At 39.8% G+C, this 19,170-nt stretch overlaps 1 protein-coding gene across 1 annotated transcript in view; it reads left to right on the top strand.

Annotated features, from left to right (window-relative positions):
• COL25A1 (collagen type XXV alpha 1 chain) overlaps positions 1–19,170 on the top strand; it is a 658,924-nt gene that overhangs the window by 501,714 nt on the left and 138,040 nt on the right. Inside the window, exons 16-18 of the mRNA XM_089668497.1 lie at positions 7,225–7,257; positions 7,475–7,510; positions 13,258–13,302. Of these exons, the coding sequence (XP_089524623.1) occupies positions 7,225–7,257; positions 7,475–7,510; positions 13,258–13,302 (114 nt within the window). The remainder of the gene's footprint in view (positions 1–7,224; positions 7,258–7,474; positions 7,511–13,257; positions 13,303–19,170) is intronic.

Here is a 19,170-nt window from a genome sequence, read left to right as displayed (position 1 = left end):
CTGCAATAAGAAACGCTGCAAGCTGTGCAACCAAATCAATCCATCAAAAAGTGTCAGACACTCAAAGGGGATCTTCAATATTTCCGGATCATACAGCTGCACCTCCAGTAATGTTGTATACCTTATCCAGTGCAGAAAATGCAGCAAAGGATCTTATGTTGGTGAAACAGGACAGAGGTTGCAAACACGGATGAATTTACACAGACATACCATCAAGGAACATAAAGAAGATGACCTCTGCACACCTGTGGGACACCATTTCTCACAACCAGGCCACAATATGGAAGACCTCAATATTTTAGTTCTGAAAGGAAAATTTAAATCCATCCAGGAAAGAAAAACATTTGAACTAAGAATGATAATTCTATTTGACACTAAAGATAACGGTCTTAATTTGGACATGGGATTCCTCAACCACTATCCGACAGCTTTATGACTATCTATTAGCTAAAACTTGACCCCCTCTGTGTGAGTGTTGTATCCCCCCTCCCCCCCTCACTTTTGATGTATCTTATCTGTAGCCCTTTTTTTTTTTTTTTTTTTTCTCTCAATCCATTCTAACATTCTGCTTAAACTTTGTGATTTTTAATAGTACTGCTTAGACCTTGAAGAAGGGGACATACCCCGAAAGCTTGTCCTCAAAATTGTATGTTAGTGCAAATAAAAAAAGTATCACGGACAGTACTCAATTGTTTCTGACTACTGTTTTAGCAAACTTTAAGGAACTCTTGTATACTTACCAAACAGCTCACTTAATAATGTTTAAATTAGTTGTATTTACAGTTTTTTGACTAATTAAACCACTCAAAGATACTGAGTTTTCTTGCATAACTATAAATTCCACACATTAACAGACATTTAAAAATCAGTAGCAATTATGAACAGCTATTCACATGCTGTATATCCTTAGACGTAGAGGCTGCATTCATTTTCACTTTAAAGGCTAAGTACATTTTTTGCAAGTAACTTAAATGTACTGAACTGTACTGAGTGCTGAAATTAAATCTCAAAAAATGTTGAGCTTTCCAGGATAGCTTCTGTGAGCTACAAAACCCTTCCTCCCTATCTAATAGAGATGAGGAATGGGGGAGATGCTTGTGGTCCTAATCAGAAGAGCAGCTTAGGGTGACAGAATTTCTCCTTTATAAATACAGTATGGTGAGAGAGCATTGTCACCTAGGACAGGTAATGTGTCACTAACAAGGTTACCAGGACTAAATAAAGGAAAACAAGCTTGGAAAAAAAAATGCAGCCACCACATCGAAGTGATGGTAAGCTGCAAAACACAGGATTTTTGATTTTGGTTTAAATGTGATCGAACACTGGGACTGGTGCAACCAAGTAAATAAGATTCCTTCTCTAGATTATTTGAAGTGGTTTTAAACCCAGAAGCAAAACTTTTATATTTTGCAGCTTACTGATTCTTAGATGCGATGGCTGCATTACTTTTTATTTTTTTAGGCTTTTTTTACCTGGTGATCTGGCCTGTTATTTTTTTGCTTCCTTTAACAGACCAAGCTGTCCAGCAAAAGTGGGTGTTAGAGGGTTGAGACAAACACATTTAAAGGCAAATTTGTCTTTATTCGGTTTTGCAATAAATCAAACAATGCATAGCATAAAAGAAAGAATTCTGAGAACATCAACAGTGACAAGGGTGGGAAAGAACAATAATAAGGGAATTAGCGTAGTCTATGGATTAGAGAGATACGGATCCCCCCGTAGTTATAAAGGGGGCATCCCCAATCAGGCGATATTCAAAGGTGATAAAATAATTCCTTAACGTCTAAATGAGAAACCCTTGTAGAGAATAAAGGAACCGCTCGGGAGAGAGCGGGGGAAGTAGAAAGAGATGGTGGGAGGGCAAGAGGAGAAGAGAGAGGGGGGCGAAGAGAGCCAAGATTGAGAAAGAGGCACAGGGAAAAGGAGGAAGGGGAGAGGAGAGAGAGAGAGAGAGAGAGAGAGGAGAATAGAAAAAAAGGGGGGGGGAAGACACTTGGTGGGGAGGTATTGGGGGGGAGGGGGGAAACAGAGGGGAAAGGGACAGTTGACCGAAGCAAGCCTACCAGGTGGCCAACCGCTGGTATTCGGTCGGTATGATCTCCTTGGTCACCCCTCCCAGGGCGTGTCAAATAGCCGAATAGGAGTGCATGCCTGGGGGCATTGAGTATGACTCCATCAAATGCCTTCAGGGGCGCACAGATTTCGCAAGCGTGGGGAGGAGGAGAAGTGGAGCCAGACCAACCGCAACAGCTTGTGTTTATCATAAGTGCCGTTGTCAAATGCCAACATTTCTTCCATGCGCATGGTATCATTTAGTACTGAGACCCACAAGGGGAGCGGCGGGGTGGTCGTCGATTTCCAGGAGAGGGGTATCAGTTAGCGAGCCGCGGATAGGAAGAAGCGCAGCAAGCTTTTCTTCTGAGTTGCTAATGAGCCCAGTAGAATAGAGAGGAGGACAATTTCCGGCGAGGGGGTCAGAGATTCACCATAAATCTCGTCATATATGGGAAAGATCTGTCGCCAGTATGGTTGTATTAGGTCGCATTCCCACCAGATATGGAGCTGTGTACCGACCGCTTTAGAACAGCGCCTGCATAGGTTAGGTGTGGAGGAGAATATTTTGTGTAGAGAGAGGGGGTCCCTGTACCATCGGGCGGAGATCTTAAAGTTCTTCTCTTGTGAATAACAGGAAATGGACGACTTATGGGCGAAGTGATATGACATGGACCAGTCTGCGTTCGATATGTCCCTGACGAGTTCTCGCGCCCACGCCTTGGTGTAGGGTGGGGATTCGGGGTGGAGAGCGTCATGTAGAGATTTATATAGGGTGGCTAGGACATGTCTAGGCAGACTGGGGAGAACTCAGTGAGCGGTCGGTGAATGTCGGTGGAGGAGTGTAGGTGGTTGCAGAATGTGGATAAGCGTAGAGTCATCAACCAATCCCGAGAGCCATTCCGGAAGAGTGGGAGACCTGATTGGGGGCATATGAAGTCACGGGCGACGGGCCATGAGGTGCATGTGAAGGGGCCGATGGCCGCAGCACCTACACTCTGAGGTAGAGCAGGGTTGTCGAACAGGGGTGATAGTGGGCAGGGATCGGATGACACGAGAGCGACCACACCCCGCCTGTACCATGGACACAGAGGGGCCATGGTCAGTGGGGATAGGCCAGAGAGACGCCGGTGTTCTCGGCTGTAACCCCACAGTAGGGCTCGGAGATCAACCGGGGACAGATCCTGTTCAATCATGCAGGAGGCTTTGAGGAGGGGCCTGGGGAACCAGTCTAGGATCTGGGCCATCAGTGTAGCTCTGTAGTATAGTTCAAAGTCCGGTAAGCCTACGCCGCCCTTGGACTTTGGGTACGTGAGCACTCTGTGTTTTAGCCTTGAGAGACCTTGGCGCCACACAAATCTGAATGGACAGGGAGCGTAGGACGAGGAAGAAACCAGGGGTAGGGCCAAGGTGCCCCATTACATCAAGTATTTTTGGATACTAGAGAGGAGGGGTAGGTAATTAAGAGAATACAAAGCAGAGAGGTTCGCGGGGATCATAATCCCCAGATATTTAATAGCCGTTGGGCACCATTGAAAAGTGAAGCTGGAGCGAACGTTTGTCAGCACGTGGGCAGGTAGTGATATGTTCAGGGCCTCGGTTTTAGAGATATTGAGTTTGAAGTTACTGAAGAGGCCGAATTTACGGAACTCGTGGAAGAGACAGGGGAGTGATATGTGTGGTTGTTGGACATAAACTAGGAGGTCGTCTGCGTACAAGGATATTTTGTGGTGCGCGGAGGAGGTGTGGATGCCCGTAATTGAGTCGTTCGCTCATATGTCTCTCGCGAGGTGTTCCATTATCAAGACAAAAAGAAGGGGCGAGAGTGGGCAGCCTTGTCTAGTCCCGTTCGAGATAGGGAAGGATGGGGAGGCTGCACCGTTGACCAGTACCATTGCCGAGGGGCGGGAGTAGAGAGATATAATCCGAGTTAGGCACCGTGAGCCCACACCTATCTGTTCCAGGGTAAGGCGTAGGAAGTACCAGTCCACGCGATCAAATGCCTTCTCATTGTCAAATGATAGTAGGCATGCCTTTAAGCCATGACGCTTGATGTTAGAGATGAGATGGATAGTTTTAGAAGTGTTATCTCTGGCCTCACGGCCCGGAACAAACCCCACCTGATCGCGGTGGACTAGAGTGGGTAGGAAAGGTGAAAGGCGGTTCGCTAGAAGCTTTGCGAAAAACTTAGCGTCTAGGTCGAGAAGAGAAATTGGGCGGTAGCTACCGCAGAGAGATGAGTCTTTATTTGCTTTTAGGGTGACCGAGATGTTGGCCGACAGAAAGGTCGGGGAAGGTACATTCTGATCGTCGATGGCCTTGAAAGCTTGAGATAGAAGTGGAGCTAGAGGGGCGGCAAACGTTTTGCAAAAGCGGGGGGTGGTGAACCCATCTGGGCCCGGACATTTACCAGTCTTCAGGGCCTTGATCGCCCCAAGGACTTCCATAGTCGAGAAGGGCTCTTCCAGGGCAAGTGTGTCCTTGGTGTCTAGGACCGGCACTGCCGTCTCCTCGATATATTGGGCCATATCCGTGGGGGAGAAGGCAGAGGGGGTATCGGGCTGCGCTGGATGTAAGTTATAAAGACGAGTGTAATAACGTTCGAATGCGGATGAGATTCCCCGGTTGTTGTAGATTTTGGTGTTGTCGGGTGCCTTTATGTGCTGGATTGGTCGGCGATATGGGCGGGGATGGAGTACACGCGACAGGTGTTGACCGCATTTATTTGCTAAAGCGTAGTGTGTGTTGCGTGCTTTATTTCGTGCCACCAGCGAGGAAGAGTCCAACAGCTGGAGTAGGTCCCTGCAGGCGTTAGATAAGTCCACCGCGGTCCTTGGGTCTAGCATACTCTTGTGGGTGGATTCCAGGTGCGCGATAAGCGAGAACAAGCGACTTGTCTCCGCCGATCGGGCCTTTTTTAACCGCGCGCCGTGCTTAATCAGAACTCCTCTAATGATACACTTAAGTGCCTTCCATTGATTAAGGGAACCGGTTGTGTCTGAGGAGTGATCAAAGACAAAGTGTTGTATGGTCTGTGATACCTCTGCGATACACAGGGAGTCCTGGAGCAGAGTATCGTTCAAACACCAAGAAAAGTGACGCGTCGATGTTGGTCGGTCTTGGATTGCAAGATGTATTGGGGCATGGTCAGACCATAATAGGTGGCCGATGACGGAGGAAGTCGGGTGGTCAAGGAGAGATTGCGACACAAAGAAGTAGTCAATGCGACTGTACGGGGAATAGTAAGTGTAATCTCGCTCCGATGGGTGTTGGGTTCGCCAAATGTCCACTAGGTGTAAGTTGTGGAGGCGCCACTTAATGAGGGATAGGGTCGACGCAGTGAGAAAAGATTTGCCCATGGAGGTGTCAAGGTCTGGTGAGAGAGCCACGTTAAAGTCCCCTCTGACTATGTAACAGGTGAGACAAACACATTTAAACTCTGAGAGGGGTGCTCACAATGGTTAGCTTTTATTTGTTTTTGTAAAACCTAAAATGTTGCTGTAGGTGTTTAAAAATTGTAGCCAGAAGTCAGCTTTAATTTGTTGGTTAAGAGCATCTAAATCTTCTAGTGTATACAATACTAGCCTCTCCACAAGCTGACAATGCTGCTATCCAAAGGTGACACTGTTACTCCTCTATAGAGTGGAGCAACCCTAAAGACATGAAGTGTGTTACACGTCAGATTACCAGGAGAATATAAAAATAACCTAAAAAAACAAATGCAGCCACCACATTAAAGGATTGGTAAACTGCAAATATTACATTTGTGTTTGTGGGTTTAGTACCACTTTAAGTTGTTTGAAATTATTTCAGAGGTACTTTATTTAGGTTTACTCAGTGTTTAGTCCTGTTTTACAATACATCATTCCACATTAAAGGAAGAGCATATAAGAAACTAATGCGGCTCTGGACTTTTATGTTTACTGTATATTTCTTTCTTGTTGTCAGTCACCTGAAATTTGCATGTGCATATCAGTTGTCAAAAACCCTTACACTCACCTAATTGTTCATGACTCGAGACTCAACAAACCAGGATAGGGATGGCAGTCTTAAAGCTTGCACCTTTAAAAATAAGACAGCAATGGCAACTCCCACATTTCCTTGACATTCTATTTAGATGAAGAAACCCTAAAAACATAATCCTGAAACCCAACCATTAACCTGAAAGTACCTTTGCAAGTTAGCCTTGAACTGTGCCAACCCCATAACCCTATATTATTATTATTATACAGGATTTATATACCGCCAACAGTTTGCACAGCACTTTACAACATAAGAACAGACTGTACAATTACAATACAATGTAATATAGGAGGGAACAGAGGGCTCTGGTATGTAACATACCCGAAAATCAATGAAAACATTTTTGGTGCTATTATTGAACTGTATAGAGATAGATCAATGTATCTCTAGTAAGACCTAATATACATTTTAACCTTAAAGCAGAGTTTCATCCATTTTTGTGTCCATTAAAAGTCAGCAGCTACAAAAACTGTAGCTTCTGACTTTTAATAAACACACACTTACCTGTCCCAGAGTCCAGCGATGTTCTCACCCGCTCTTTCCCTTCTCCCCTTCTCCCTTCCATGGCATTGGCATCTCAACTGTGGTCACCAGGCTCTGACAGCGTGCGTCTTCACAGCCTGGTGCCCACTGCGCATGCGCGAGTCGCGCTGCGCCTCCTAATTGGTTCGGCAGTCTTCTGGGACCTGTGAAAATTACCAGGACACTGCGGGAGGAGGGGCCAAACCTCCGCCTCACTTTGCCTCAGCGAACTGAGCCAGAAGTGGGAGTGGGTACCTGTCAAAAACAGGTATCCGCTCCGCCCCAAAAGGTGCCAAATGTGGTAGTGGAGGGGGGAGGAGGCAAATAAGCGGAGCTTCCGCTTTTGAGTGTAACTCCACTTTAAAGGATATTAATACCGCTGTTCAGTATTTTTTTTTTCCAAAAGTGCCCGTTCAACCAGAAGAGGCCAAAACTTTTTGTAGTATTACATTAGGCTGCATGTAAATTTGAATTGTACAATGCCTTGTACTTTGCTTAATAACAACAGAAAAAATAATCTTCTATTTTGTTTTGTCTTTTTACAGTATTTTCCAAACAAGAGCTTTGCTTGTACTAATCAAAAGTTTAGTGAATATTTATATATTTATTTTACTTCTATTAATATAGGGGGATCCAGGGTCTTCAGCTGCTGGCATCAAGGTAAGTATGTTCAATATGAAAATTTAATAAGAACAGATTAATGTACAATGACTGTCATGATTTAGTAGCTCAGCGAATGAATGATCCCAGGTAAGATAATGAAACTGAGCTGTTTTTTTTTTACTTTTCTTGAACTGTATAAAACTTTCTGATATAGCTATAATGAGTTCTATTTTTATGCAAATGAAATTATTTCAGTAGCTACTTTCTGTTGCAGGGGGAGCCTGGAGAATCAGGTCGTGCTGGGCAAAAGGTAACACTGAGCTGGACTTAACCATCTAATGTACTGCATTTGTCTATTGCTCGGTTAATAAAGCTGTATTAACAGGTTACTGAAAAAGTAATCCTATAAAGATGGCAGAAAAAATATAAACTTTTTATAACAAAATTAAAAGCTAAATGCGCTAAGCTATATATTCTATAACATCTTCCATAACAGTTGTTATTTTTAGAGCCAATGAAAGCATGGCTGAAAAAAGAACAATTGTCATTACTAATATCATATGTTATAAGCTAGATAACTGTAAAGTTATGAAAACCCTCTGGAGAACAAAAGGATGACTTTTGATAGTTAAAGGGGTACTTAGCCTGAGACCCCCTTTTAAACTATCACAATAATGTCCTGTTCTTTTAAACTCCTATTATATGTGATAGGTTATTCCTTTTTTTTTATTATTATTATACATATATGTTATGCTTTCCAGAAAACTAAGTCAATCAGTTCAGTAAGATTTATTGTCATGCTATATATTATAAGCTGTATTTAATGGTTGTGCTAATAACTAGTTTAATACAGGTATTGATAGGTTTCATATTTAACTTTCAAGTTTATAAGGTTTATACATTCAAAATTATAGATTCCATACCTTACTAAGAGGTATTGTTTAATATTAAATATTTTTATTCTATTTTACTGATACACTTTTATCATTTCTGGTTATGTGTTTTCTTTCATATGCCTGCAATCTGTTGATGCTTTTTTCAGCTTTTAGCTGCTTTTAAAAGCTCTAACATGTGAGTGCTATACATGCTGTGTTTGTATACTAATACTGCATGTCTAACCACAGAAAATAACACCAAATTCCCTCTTATGATAACAAAAACTTTGGGCTGTGCTTTACTTTCATCATTGAAGAAGTTCAGCAGAAGTTCTTTATGCAATCTCTGTTACCCTTATGAGAATTGTGTGGATTTACTGGACCTTAAATTGTAACTCAGGGGCAAACAGTTACATACAGAACAGTTCTTCAGTTTGCACAAAAATAAGTACGCAATGGCAGCCCCCATATTTTCATTTTAATAGAGTCTTTTAAAAGGCAGAACTATCTGGATCCCAATCCCAATGCCAAGCAACAGTAGTTGAAGGACATAAGCTGAAGAACTGCACATGACTCTATATACATAATTGGGCTGCAATGATTTCCATCACCTTCCACCCTCAGCATATTGAACATAACTGAGTGGAGGTCTCCAAGGTGTGAACTACATGTATGTTGGATATTGCTCACTTAGGTATATGACATATAGATTCCTAATCTTTTCATTACATTCAGTAAGCAAAAAACATTTTCAGGTTCATTGTTTTAATTTTGTCTACGGAAGGTAATTATGTGAGAGGATACTTACAAATTATCCCACATGCCAGTACAACTTAGCTCAGTCATGTATACAACTCCAGTAATTTAGTATCTAGGTCACATTAATAGTGCTATTCTTAAGGTTGAAGCACACACTTTTGGTGTTATGAAAAATAGCATTTTTGGTTCATTTATAGTTTTTCAAAGGAATCTCATATTATAATTTTTGCAGTTTTTTTGTTTAAACAAAGCTAATTAACTTTGATTTCAAACTGCATGTGCCAGTACCTATTGTTAAATATAATATAGATGACAGACTAGGACCCTTATTTTTTGAAAGAGAAATTCCAAGAAAAGAAAAAATTCTATTTTTGTGAGAGGTGCTCTATTTTAATACTTACTTTACAGATTCCACCTCCAGCATTATGTGGCAACCATAAATTACAATGGACTGCTGTTGTACAATAATGTTTATTGAATTGTCAAACCATACAAAGAAAAGAGAAATAATACAGATATGTAGATATGTGTGGTACAATACAGTATCGACTCAGAGTCCATAGAACAGATGCTATAGGGTGCATAAAGAACACTGCTTTCAGACCGTGTGACACAAGATAGATATGACTGAGGAAAAGAAAAGTTTGACAAACTGATAACATCCCCAGCCACATGTTAGCTCAAAGACAATATGGAGGGGAATGGGCTGGTGACAATGAGAGCACATGGTCACGTGAACTAGAGAGCCCACAAAAGTGGAGGCTAAGTCATAATAATGGACAAAATGCAAGGTAGTTAAAGAGTTGAATCTCATCAGTAGTTCAGCAATAAGCCAGTAATTTTATGGATATGGTCTACGCCTCTTGTGAGTCTGACAGACTGTATTTGCATTACAAGATAATGTCTCAGTGGTCATACTGTTCCCCAAAAGAGATGGCATTAATAGGTTAGAACAGTGGTGTTGTCACGAGGCAAAAAATAACTATCAGTATAATGCTGCTAAAGAAGGAATGGGTCCAGAAAAAAAAGGGGGGGGGAGAAAATAGACTGTTTTAAGTGAATTTTCATTTTGCAGGGGACTTTTCCCTTAGCTTGGTGAATGAGGTGAAGCTCTGCTAACTTTCATTATCCAATCACGTTCAAGAAAAAATACTTTTTTTGTTGTTATTTTGAAGATTGGAACTCTTTGCAAAGTAAATTTTCACTACAGTAAAAATGTCTTATTTAACCCCTAGACGATGAGTGCACACAAATATGCGGCCTCTCGGCGTCTGGGCCTTGACGCTGAGCAGCTGCATATTTGTGTGCCATTAGAAAACACATATGTGCTGAGAGCGCGCGCCCTGCATGCTCCCAGCACATATGTCCACGACTCATGGAAAGGTCCCGATCTCCCCTTGTGATCAAGACCTTTTCCAATCATGTGACTGCCGTGACAGCGAATCACATGACCCTAAAACCCCGTCCGCCTCCCGGCTTCTGAAACTCTTAAAGGGCTGGGAGGCACTGGCGCAAAGTTCACTTAGCAAAGTGAACATGTCTTACTCCTTTGACAAATAAACCCCAATCTAAGAACAGTTGGTTAAGAATTTGATATGAGAGACAGGGAACTCTTTACATTACTATTGGAAGAGTCCAAGTCGTTAAAAGCATCTTTGGTTTCCTTCCTGAATTCCTTATAAGGAACCCATAGATCTGGTAACTCTGAGAACTTACTCTGATTGGCGGCTGAAATTAGAATATTTTGGGGTTTACAAATGTTATTTCCAAAAAGCCACAGGAACTTTATCAGATTTGCTGCACTGGTTATGGACAAATGGGATATCGTTTCAGATGTTTGACTATTTACCTCATGTTAATGGCCTGCATATACCGTAGCTGTTTAAGTAGCATAGCAACATTCTTCATAAAATACTACATTTTCTGTCAAAATGTTCAAAATATTACTTGAGTTATAGTTTGCTACAATATACTCATGTGACAACAAATGCATTTTTGTAAGCCACATAAAAAGATACTAGCACAGACACCAAGAGGGAAAAGTTTCTCACACTTGCTAACAGTCCTGAAATGAAAGGAATGCCTCTTGTTTTAGCATTAGAAAAGAGGATCCTGTCATCAGTATATTGCTGGTGTGGTTTAGCTGGAGCTTGCTGTTAGCATTGTTGCTTAATGCACAGCTGTGCTTTGCCAATGTAGGGCACAGCAACAGGGTTGTTGTAAAGCCAGGTCCCCAAGCAGCTTCTTCTCATCTCTCCTTTGTTCCCCAACTGCCCCATTCATCCATCACAACTAAAGAAAATATTTGGTACTCCTAGGAGCATGTTATTCACTTCATGTGATAACACTTGTGATTGGTCCAGTGTTGTCACTCTGGGATGGAGACAACCAACCTTTTGTAAGTTCCAACTGGAAATCCAGCTATACCTTACACACTGTCTCTCCTCGCTCCTCGCAACTGATAGCAGTGGCAGGGATCAAAAGAAAGTAGGTATATGCTACTGGGGAGGGGGCATGATTTGCTCTGCATAGGATAAGTGACCCCCTAACTTCTACAAAGGGGGAGAAAACTAAGAATCTATGCTAATGAATATTCTAGATCAGTGTTCATCTGCTGTACATGTTTACATATCTACATGTATAGGAATGTTTTTTTTTGTTTAACTCTGTGGCTGCTTCCTGATATGTCATTATAGGGCTTGGCTCCCATAATGCATAGCAGTGTCCGCTGTCCTTCTATGTGTACACCATACTTAAATTACCATAATGGAGCCTCCAGACTGAATACAAAAATAAAATTTTTGATACTGTCAGGTGATGAAGTGCAAATAATTTCTTTCCTCTTCCAGGCAAAGTAGGTGCAAATGTAATTTGGTTGTGTTTTATCCAGTAGACTTTTAAAAAATTATCCTGCATTTCAATTTTAACCTTCATCAAAATGTACGTTTTAGGAGTAGAATAGAAAATGTTTTCCCATTCAATTCATTCCTAAGAATAAATTACATATTTACAGGATTAAAATAAATTGACAGCTCATCCATCATTTTATACAATTTGTTTTAGGAATTGCTTTGTCATGTTTATTACAGTAGATATAAAAAAAAGGATGAGTTCACTTGTGAAAAAAGAATCTTTTTAAACTTTATAGTTCTTATGTGCACAGATCATTCTATAATAGTTTGAAGGTGTTTTCATTCTTTAAAAGCTGCAGTCACACATCAGATTATTCTCTATAATTAAAGCATTTTGTACTTTAGAATACAGAAAGAGAAAAGCATAGCATTTATGCCTTTTGTTTTGAGAATGGAATAGTGAAGGTTTATAACACAAAAATATAGCAATAAAACCTTTTTCTTGTTTGTGCTGAGATAAAGAAGAATGTTTATTGAAAATTATATATTCACATTTCTTTATTAAAGATTATGAATATACATGAGATAACATAGTATTGATAAACAGGACAAAACTTGCATGAAAAAAGATAATTTGACAGTATAATTATATTTTATATTTATGGTGCAAGCTGTGATTCCACTCACCATTGGTGAAAAACAATAATCCTGTCTGCCTGGTACGTTTGTTATATGATGTCAGCAGGTACTGTCCTGAGCCGTGATTGCAGCACAGAGCTGGAAAGAAAAGAATTCTCTTTTGGACCATGTAGATGTTCCCAAACTGTAGACTGATTTAATAGAATTAGCCAGAAATGCAGCCATTTTTCTACACATTTTCGTGTGTAAATTCAGGTACACATTAAGGACCGTGTTGCTAGGAAGCTATGTTTTTTTTTTCAGGTTTCAGCAATTGTTTTTCCATGCATTTATTAAGCTACAAGCTATAATCTGCCAAAATTGAAATAGAGTGAAGTGTCTTTGAATAGAAGATAAACAATGACATTATTTTTAGTAGCAGATCTTTCCAGCATTACTTAGGCTTGTGTTGTAATCTGGCACGCGGGGGAAGATTGGTTATTTTTATGATTTGAAAACTAGTTGCAGGTAGCCATTGTATATTTTTTTTAAAGAAGGTATCAGATGTTCAGTGTGGTGCCTTGTCTTAATTACGTCATATCACTGTAAGCAGGCATAATTGAACATACTTCATTAGAAACTCTGCCCAGGTAGGAGGTTTACCTAAAAATGCTTCTAGCAAAAGACACAGTTGTTCACGAAAGGGCTTGCTCTATCTGCTGTTATATAGAAATATTTTTAAGAATCATAAAAGTTATCCATTACAGCCACCCCTGTTCTATGCTCTATTTCTCAAGCAGACACTATTTTACCATCTGCCGGTGATCATTAAAAGCACTTTATTGCCACAGTTTTGCTTTTCTGAGGGTATAAAGTCTGCTGTTACTGTTCCATTATGTCTTCCCTATTCTCACCACAAGAACATATCTTTCTGTAATATGATTTTTCTGTAGGGTGAACCAGGGCTGCCTGGGCTACCTGGACTTCCTGGAATAAAGGTAAATTGTTTTTCCCAACACTGTATTTTATTAGCGGCATTCATTTTTATACTCATTCTCTTGTATTCTAGAAACGTTCAACAGATTTCTAGATTTTTTGCAATTTTACAATGTCATGTGTAGGTGTATGCACTTGCTTAACTGACTATAAAGATGATTCTTTTCTATAAAATTATATTCTCACCCTTTTATATGCTGCATCCCAATTCATTTCACACTGTGGTTGTGATATTTTTGTAACCATCAAAAAGATTTACTAAACTATATTTGTTTCTAAGTTTTCAAGATATCTGTATGAATAGTTATTAAAATGACATCTAATTTTCATATAATCCATAATATTAAAGGTGGTGTTACTTTACATACAACATATATAATATTTTACATCATCATATCTTTATTTGAACATATAGTTTGAGGCTCCGTTACACCTTTGCGACCATTCACACAGTGCAGCACGGCTCGCGCATGTGCAGTGGGCAACCAGCTGTGAAGCCGCAAGCTGTCACAGGGTGCTCAGAGTTAAGATGCCTGGGCTGGGGATTGCAGACTGGTGGAAAAACCAGCTCGAGTGCGCACAACGCTGGATTCTGGGACAGGTGAGTGTTTATTAAAAGTCATCAGCTACAGTTTTTGTAGCTGCTGACTTTTAATTTTCAGAAATATGATTGTTGAGTTCCTCTTTAAGTAAGGCATTCCAGTCAAAGAGCCAGGTGTTACAGTCAATTCAGGTATGGATTTCACCATTCCTGCAACATCTAAAAATACACAGAATTTGGTTGAAATGCAATATAACTAATTTATATTGACTTTAGAAGAAGACTTTATTAAATCTGGATTTTCACAAATATATCATACAGAAAAAAAATAAAATAAAGGTATGGCCAAAACTTGTTTGGCCATACTTCACTTTAAGGTCACACTTAAATTTACTATTTGCATTTTTTGTGAATGAATAAGGGTACTTACTCAATCATGTGTGGGGGTAGTATCTATGGGCCTGCAGAATTTGATAAGCTTTCCGTCAGCAGCAAGGTACTTTGCCAGGGGGTTCCTCATGTCGAGTGCATGTGGCCTTGTATAGTTCTGGGGGGGGGGGGGGAGCACACACTCGTCCTTTGGGGAAACCCTACCCCCTGCGTTTGCTTTCTTGTTGTGGAATGGAATTCATAGGGCCTTTTCTAGTAGCCCCCCCTTGTGCCCCCATCAGTGGCAGACCCTTATCAAAGATAAAGGTTTGGTAGGTCATTTAGGGGGAGTCCTATTCTATTTTTTGTGGAATTTCCCATTACCTTTTATACCAGATTTTAAAGCGGAGTTCCACCCAAAAGTGGAAGCTCCACTTGTTTGCTTCCTCCCCCCTCCACTGCCATATTTGGCACCTTTTGGGGGGGAGAAGGGAGCAGGTATCTGGTTTTGGCAGGTACCCGCTCCCACTTCCGGCTCATTTCACCGCGGCAAAGTGAAGCAGGGTTTGGCCCCCTCCTTCCTCCTGCAGTCTCCTGGGAACCTTCACAGGTCCCAGAAGACTTCCAGACCAATTAGGAGGTGCATCGTGACTTGCGCATGTGCAGTGAGCACCATCCTGTGAAGGCACAAGCTGTCACAGCCTGGTGCCCACAGTTGAGATGCCGGCGCCATGGAGAAAAGAAGAGAAGGAATGGCACTAGTGAGCACATCGCTGGACCCTGGAACAGGTAAGCGTGTGTTTATTAAAAGTCAGCAGCAACAGTTTTTATAGCTGCTCTCTTTTAATAAACACAAAAATGGCTGGAACCTCACTTTAATCTAGGATAAGAGTATGGTATAGGTGAAGGGAATTCTGGCTACTTTTCTTACAGGTAGAACAATGCAGCTTATACCTCTTATTTAGTGGCAATTTATACTGCATTTTTGTAAATGTAATTTTTACTGTAGTGGGTTGTATACATCATACAAATTTTCCAATTCACAAAAGGTTATCCCACAGGCATGCTATTTAATGGAATTTTGAGTTTTAATATTGGCCTTTAAGCATTATTTAAATTGCTGCTCCCACCAAATGGGATTTTTTCTTAAAAATGGTTCTTTGGCACATGTTCCCCAGGGCACTGCCAATGCGCCCATGCCAGTTCTATTACAATCCCTTGCCTATTAGCCCTAGAAATGGCCATTATTGCATTATTGTTTTTGTCAACATTTGGCTCCCATTGACATCAATTGAGTTTGGGTTTGGCTAGTTATCTTCAGCAATGGTTGTGAACTAACCCAAAACCACACCCATGTAAGTTGGGCTCATCACTACTGATCATTTTTTTTTGTGAGGGGGTTAAAATACCACTAACCACTAATACTTGTAGGGTAATTTTTAAAAAGTAAGTGCGAGGAGGGTGGTAGAAATGCCACTGACCGATACCAATGATTGTGTTGTCTGGTTTTAAAGGTAAAGAAATAAAATGTAAATGTAAGCAATCCCACATTTTTGGGGGTTTTTTTGTTGTTTTTTGCTCTATATAGTAAAAAATAAAAAAAACAGCATTTATTAAATGCCACCAAAAGAAAGCTCTATCTTTCTATAAAATGACATGAAAGTCATATGAAAATGAATGGAGTGCCGAGTAATTGTCAGTCAGACTATCACAACATGAAATACGAAAAAATGGCTTAGTAACGTAGGGGTATATACTGTACAGGCTAGTACTCAAGTGGTTAAAGAAATGCATAATTTGTAAGGGGTTACAATTGTTGGTACTTAAGACAGTATGCCCGACTAAGATGATTACAAAATCTACTGACTTCTTTACAGATTCAGCTCATGTTCTTAAAATGTTTCAACAGCAATGTTAAGAGAAGTCATGCTGTTTTACTTTTACCTGTCTTCCTTTTATAAATTACTAATGCTTTTTTGCTTTCTTGTTGAAAAAAGAGAGATTGATGGTAGAATCATCTGAACATCTTTTTTTGTGTGAACCTGTTCTTATTTAATTAAGCGATGCTCCACTTGAAATAAGTACAGAGAGATCTTCCTTACAGTCCTGTTATAAATAACATTGTTAGTTTGCAAAGGGACTAACACTAGTAGGAAAAATGTTAGGGGCCCTTAACAGACAGAAAAATACAGAAAAAAAAAGGTTTTCATGATTCGTATGTATGTGTGTTGTGTTTGTATTAATGGATAATGGTTGTGGGCAGCTAAAGTATTTTCTTGTTTTTACTGCAGACCAGTAGAAAGACAACAATGATTTTCCTTCATAAGGCTTTTACTTTTGTTCCACTCTTATTCATTTTTATGACTTTCCAGTCTATGCAGCCATCCTTTTTTATCTAGTCTACCTCCTACCAGTGTCTGGATATTCTAAACAATTCTAGGCACTCACAGCATCCTGACTGTTGAAGACCATGATTGCGTAGGCCAGTAGCGGGCATCCAGTTAGGGAGTTAATATGTCCTGTAGAAAGTCATGACTTATATTATTTTTTTATTATGATTATTAATTTATTGCTCCCTGAGTCCTGTTGAGGGGATTTCTGCTTGCTTTTGTGTGCGTCATCATGACTAAGAGGGAGGAGAAACTCTCCAGAGAGGATAGAGACAGCAAGAAAAATAACTTTAGTAATAGGATGGAGAAAGAATAAAGGTTCCCTCAGGTTTTTTAGTTGTTGTGTTCCCTCTGATATATCCTTACTTCCTGTTATGTCAAAAGGCAGAGCATTGAGGCAAATCTTCCCTGTGGGGACACATGGCTGGAGTTCTACTTTAACTAACCAGCAGTTGTTTTGGGAACTTATCTGAGTTGCAATGAGCCTTAAAATACCTCTTACTACCACCATTACCAAGTAACTACAAAGCTTATTAATTAGTAAAAGGCAGTGCTGTTACAGGTATAGGAATCTGGGCAACCTGGGTGAAAAAAAAAGATGATAATAATACAATAGCTTATCAAAACATGCTGGAGGGCTTCCAGCTGAAGATCAATGAGTTATTTGATCACAAGTAGTGACCTAACATGAGAATATGCCATGCACAGTACTTAGTAAGTGATTTGTTTTATTACGATTAAGAATTATTGCTCCCTGAGTCCTATTGAGGGGATTTCTGCTTGCTTTTGTGTGTGTCATCATGACTAGGAGGGAGGAGAAACTCTCCAATGAGGACACAAGCAGAAATAAAAACAACTTTAGTAATAGGATGGAGAAATAATAAAACGTCCATCAGGTTTTTTTTAGTTGTTGTGTTCCCTCTGATATATCCTTACTTCCTGTTGTTTCAAAAGGCAGAGCACTGAGGCAAATCTTCCCTGTGGGGACACATGGCTGGAGTTCCACTTTAACTAACCAGCAGTTGTTTTGGGAACTTCTCTGAGGTGCAATGAGCCATAAAATATCTCTTACTACCACCATTACTAGGGAACTACAAAGTTTATTGATTAGTAAAAGGCAGCACTGTTACAGGTATAGAAATCTGGCCAACCTGTGTGAAAACAAATAGATGATAATAATACAATAGCTTATCAGAACATGCTGGAGGGCTTCCAGCTGAAGATCAATGAGTTATTTGATCACAAGTAGTGACCTAACATGAGAATATGCCATGCACAGTACTTAGTAAGTAACTGCAAATAAATGAATAGCTTTTCCCTGGGCAATAATATTGTCAGTGTGGTCAGGGTGTACTGAATATTGCTTCTAATAGTCCACAAACTGCACATCATCTAACCGGGCTGACTAGCACACAGTAAAAAATGTCAGATTTCATTTCTTTTTTTATACCTGAATACTCTAGGTTTGTTATCTGCCTTAGGATGGGCCAGCAGTTACTATTGAGTTATATATAACACCTTGTAATAGACACACTCACACAAAAAAGACTTTGGGCAAAGTGCAATCATTCACCATATCCAAGAACAACCAGAAATACTTCAACAGCTGTAATCTAATAGGAACTGGCATGGGATTGGTTGCTGAAGCTTACTTTAATCATTTCTTGTGTCCTATGTTATCAAACAGAGGTTAGTTTGTCATTTAACCATTTCAATACCGGGCAATTTTACCCCCTTCCTGCCCAGGCCAGTTTTCAGGTTTCAGTGCTCTCACACTTTGAATGACAATTGCACGGTCATACAACATTGTACCCAAACTAAAATTTTATCATTTTCTTCACACAACTAGAGCTTTCTTTTGGTGGTATTTAATCACCACTGGGGTTTTATTTTTTGCTAAATTAACAAAAAAATACCAAAAATTTTGAAAAAAAAAAAGTTTTTCTTTGTTTCTGTTATAAAAGTTTGCAAATAAATAATTGTTCTTCATAAATTTAGGCCGAGATGTATTCTGCTACATGTCTTTGGTGAAAATAACCCAAATTAGGATGTATTGAGGTCCAAGAATGTCAGAATAGTACAGATATCCCCCAAATGACCACTTTTTGCAAAGTAGACAGCCCAACGTACTTCATAAGAGGCATGGCGAGTTTTTTGAAGTTGTATTTTTTTTGTCATAATTTTTTCGAAAATGAAAAAATGAAAAAAATTAGTTTCACTATTTTTTTTTTACATATTGTCACCAGTGCAGTACAGCGTCTTCATATAAATGGCATGGCGGTGATCAGGGACACTGACTGGTGACAGTATGAAAAAAAAAATATATATATATATATATATTTTTTTTTTATTACATTTTTTCTTTTTTTTAAGATTTTTTTTTCAGATTTCACTATGACCAAAGTAGTACAATGTTACTATAGTAACATTGTACTACTTTGGGGAAGTGATCAGTATTTTTTTTTTTTACACAATTTGCTTATAGCAAAGAATTACTTTGCTATAAGCAAGCATTTACCTGAATGACATCGATTCATTCAGGGTTTTTTTTTTTTTTTGTGCTTAGCTGT

Source organism: Staurois parvus, unplaced genomic scaffold (genome assembly GCF_062004578.1).
Source record: "Staurois parvus isolate SC_StPar_1 unplaced genomic scaffold, SC_StPar_1.0 ptg000058l, whole genome shotgun sequence".
NCBI lineage: Eukaryota > Metazoa > Chordata > Amphibia > Anura > Ranidae > Staurois > Staurois parvus.
The sequence above is the reverse complement of the archived record's forward strand: the minus strand, read 5'-3'. Positions and strand labels throughout refer to the sequence as shown.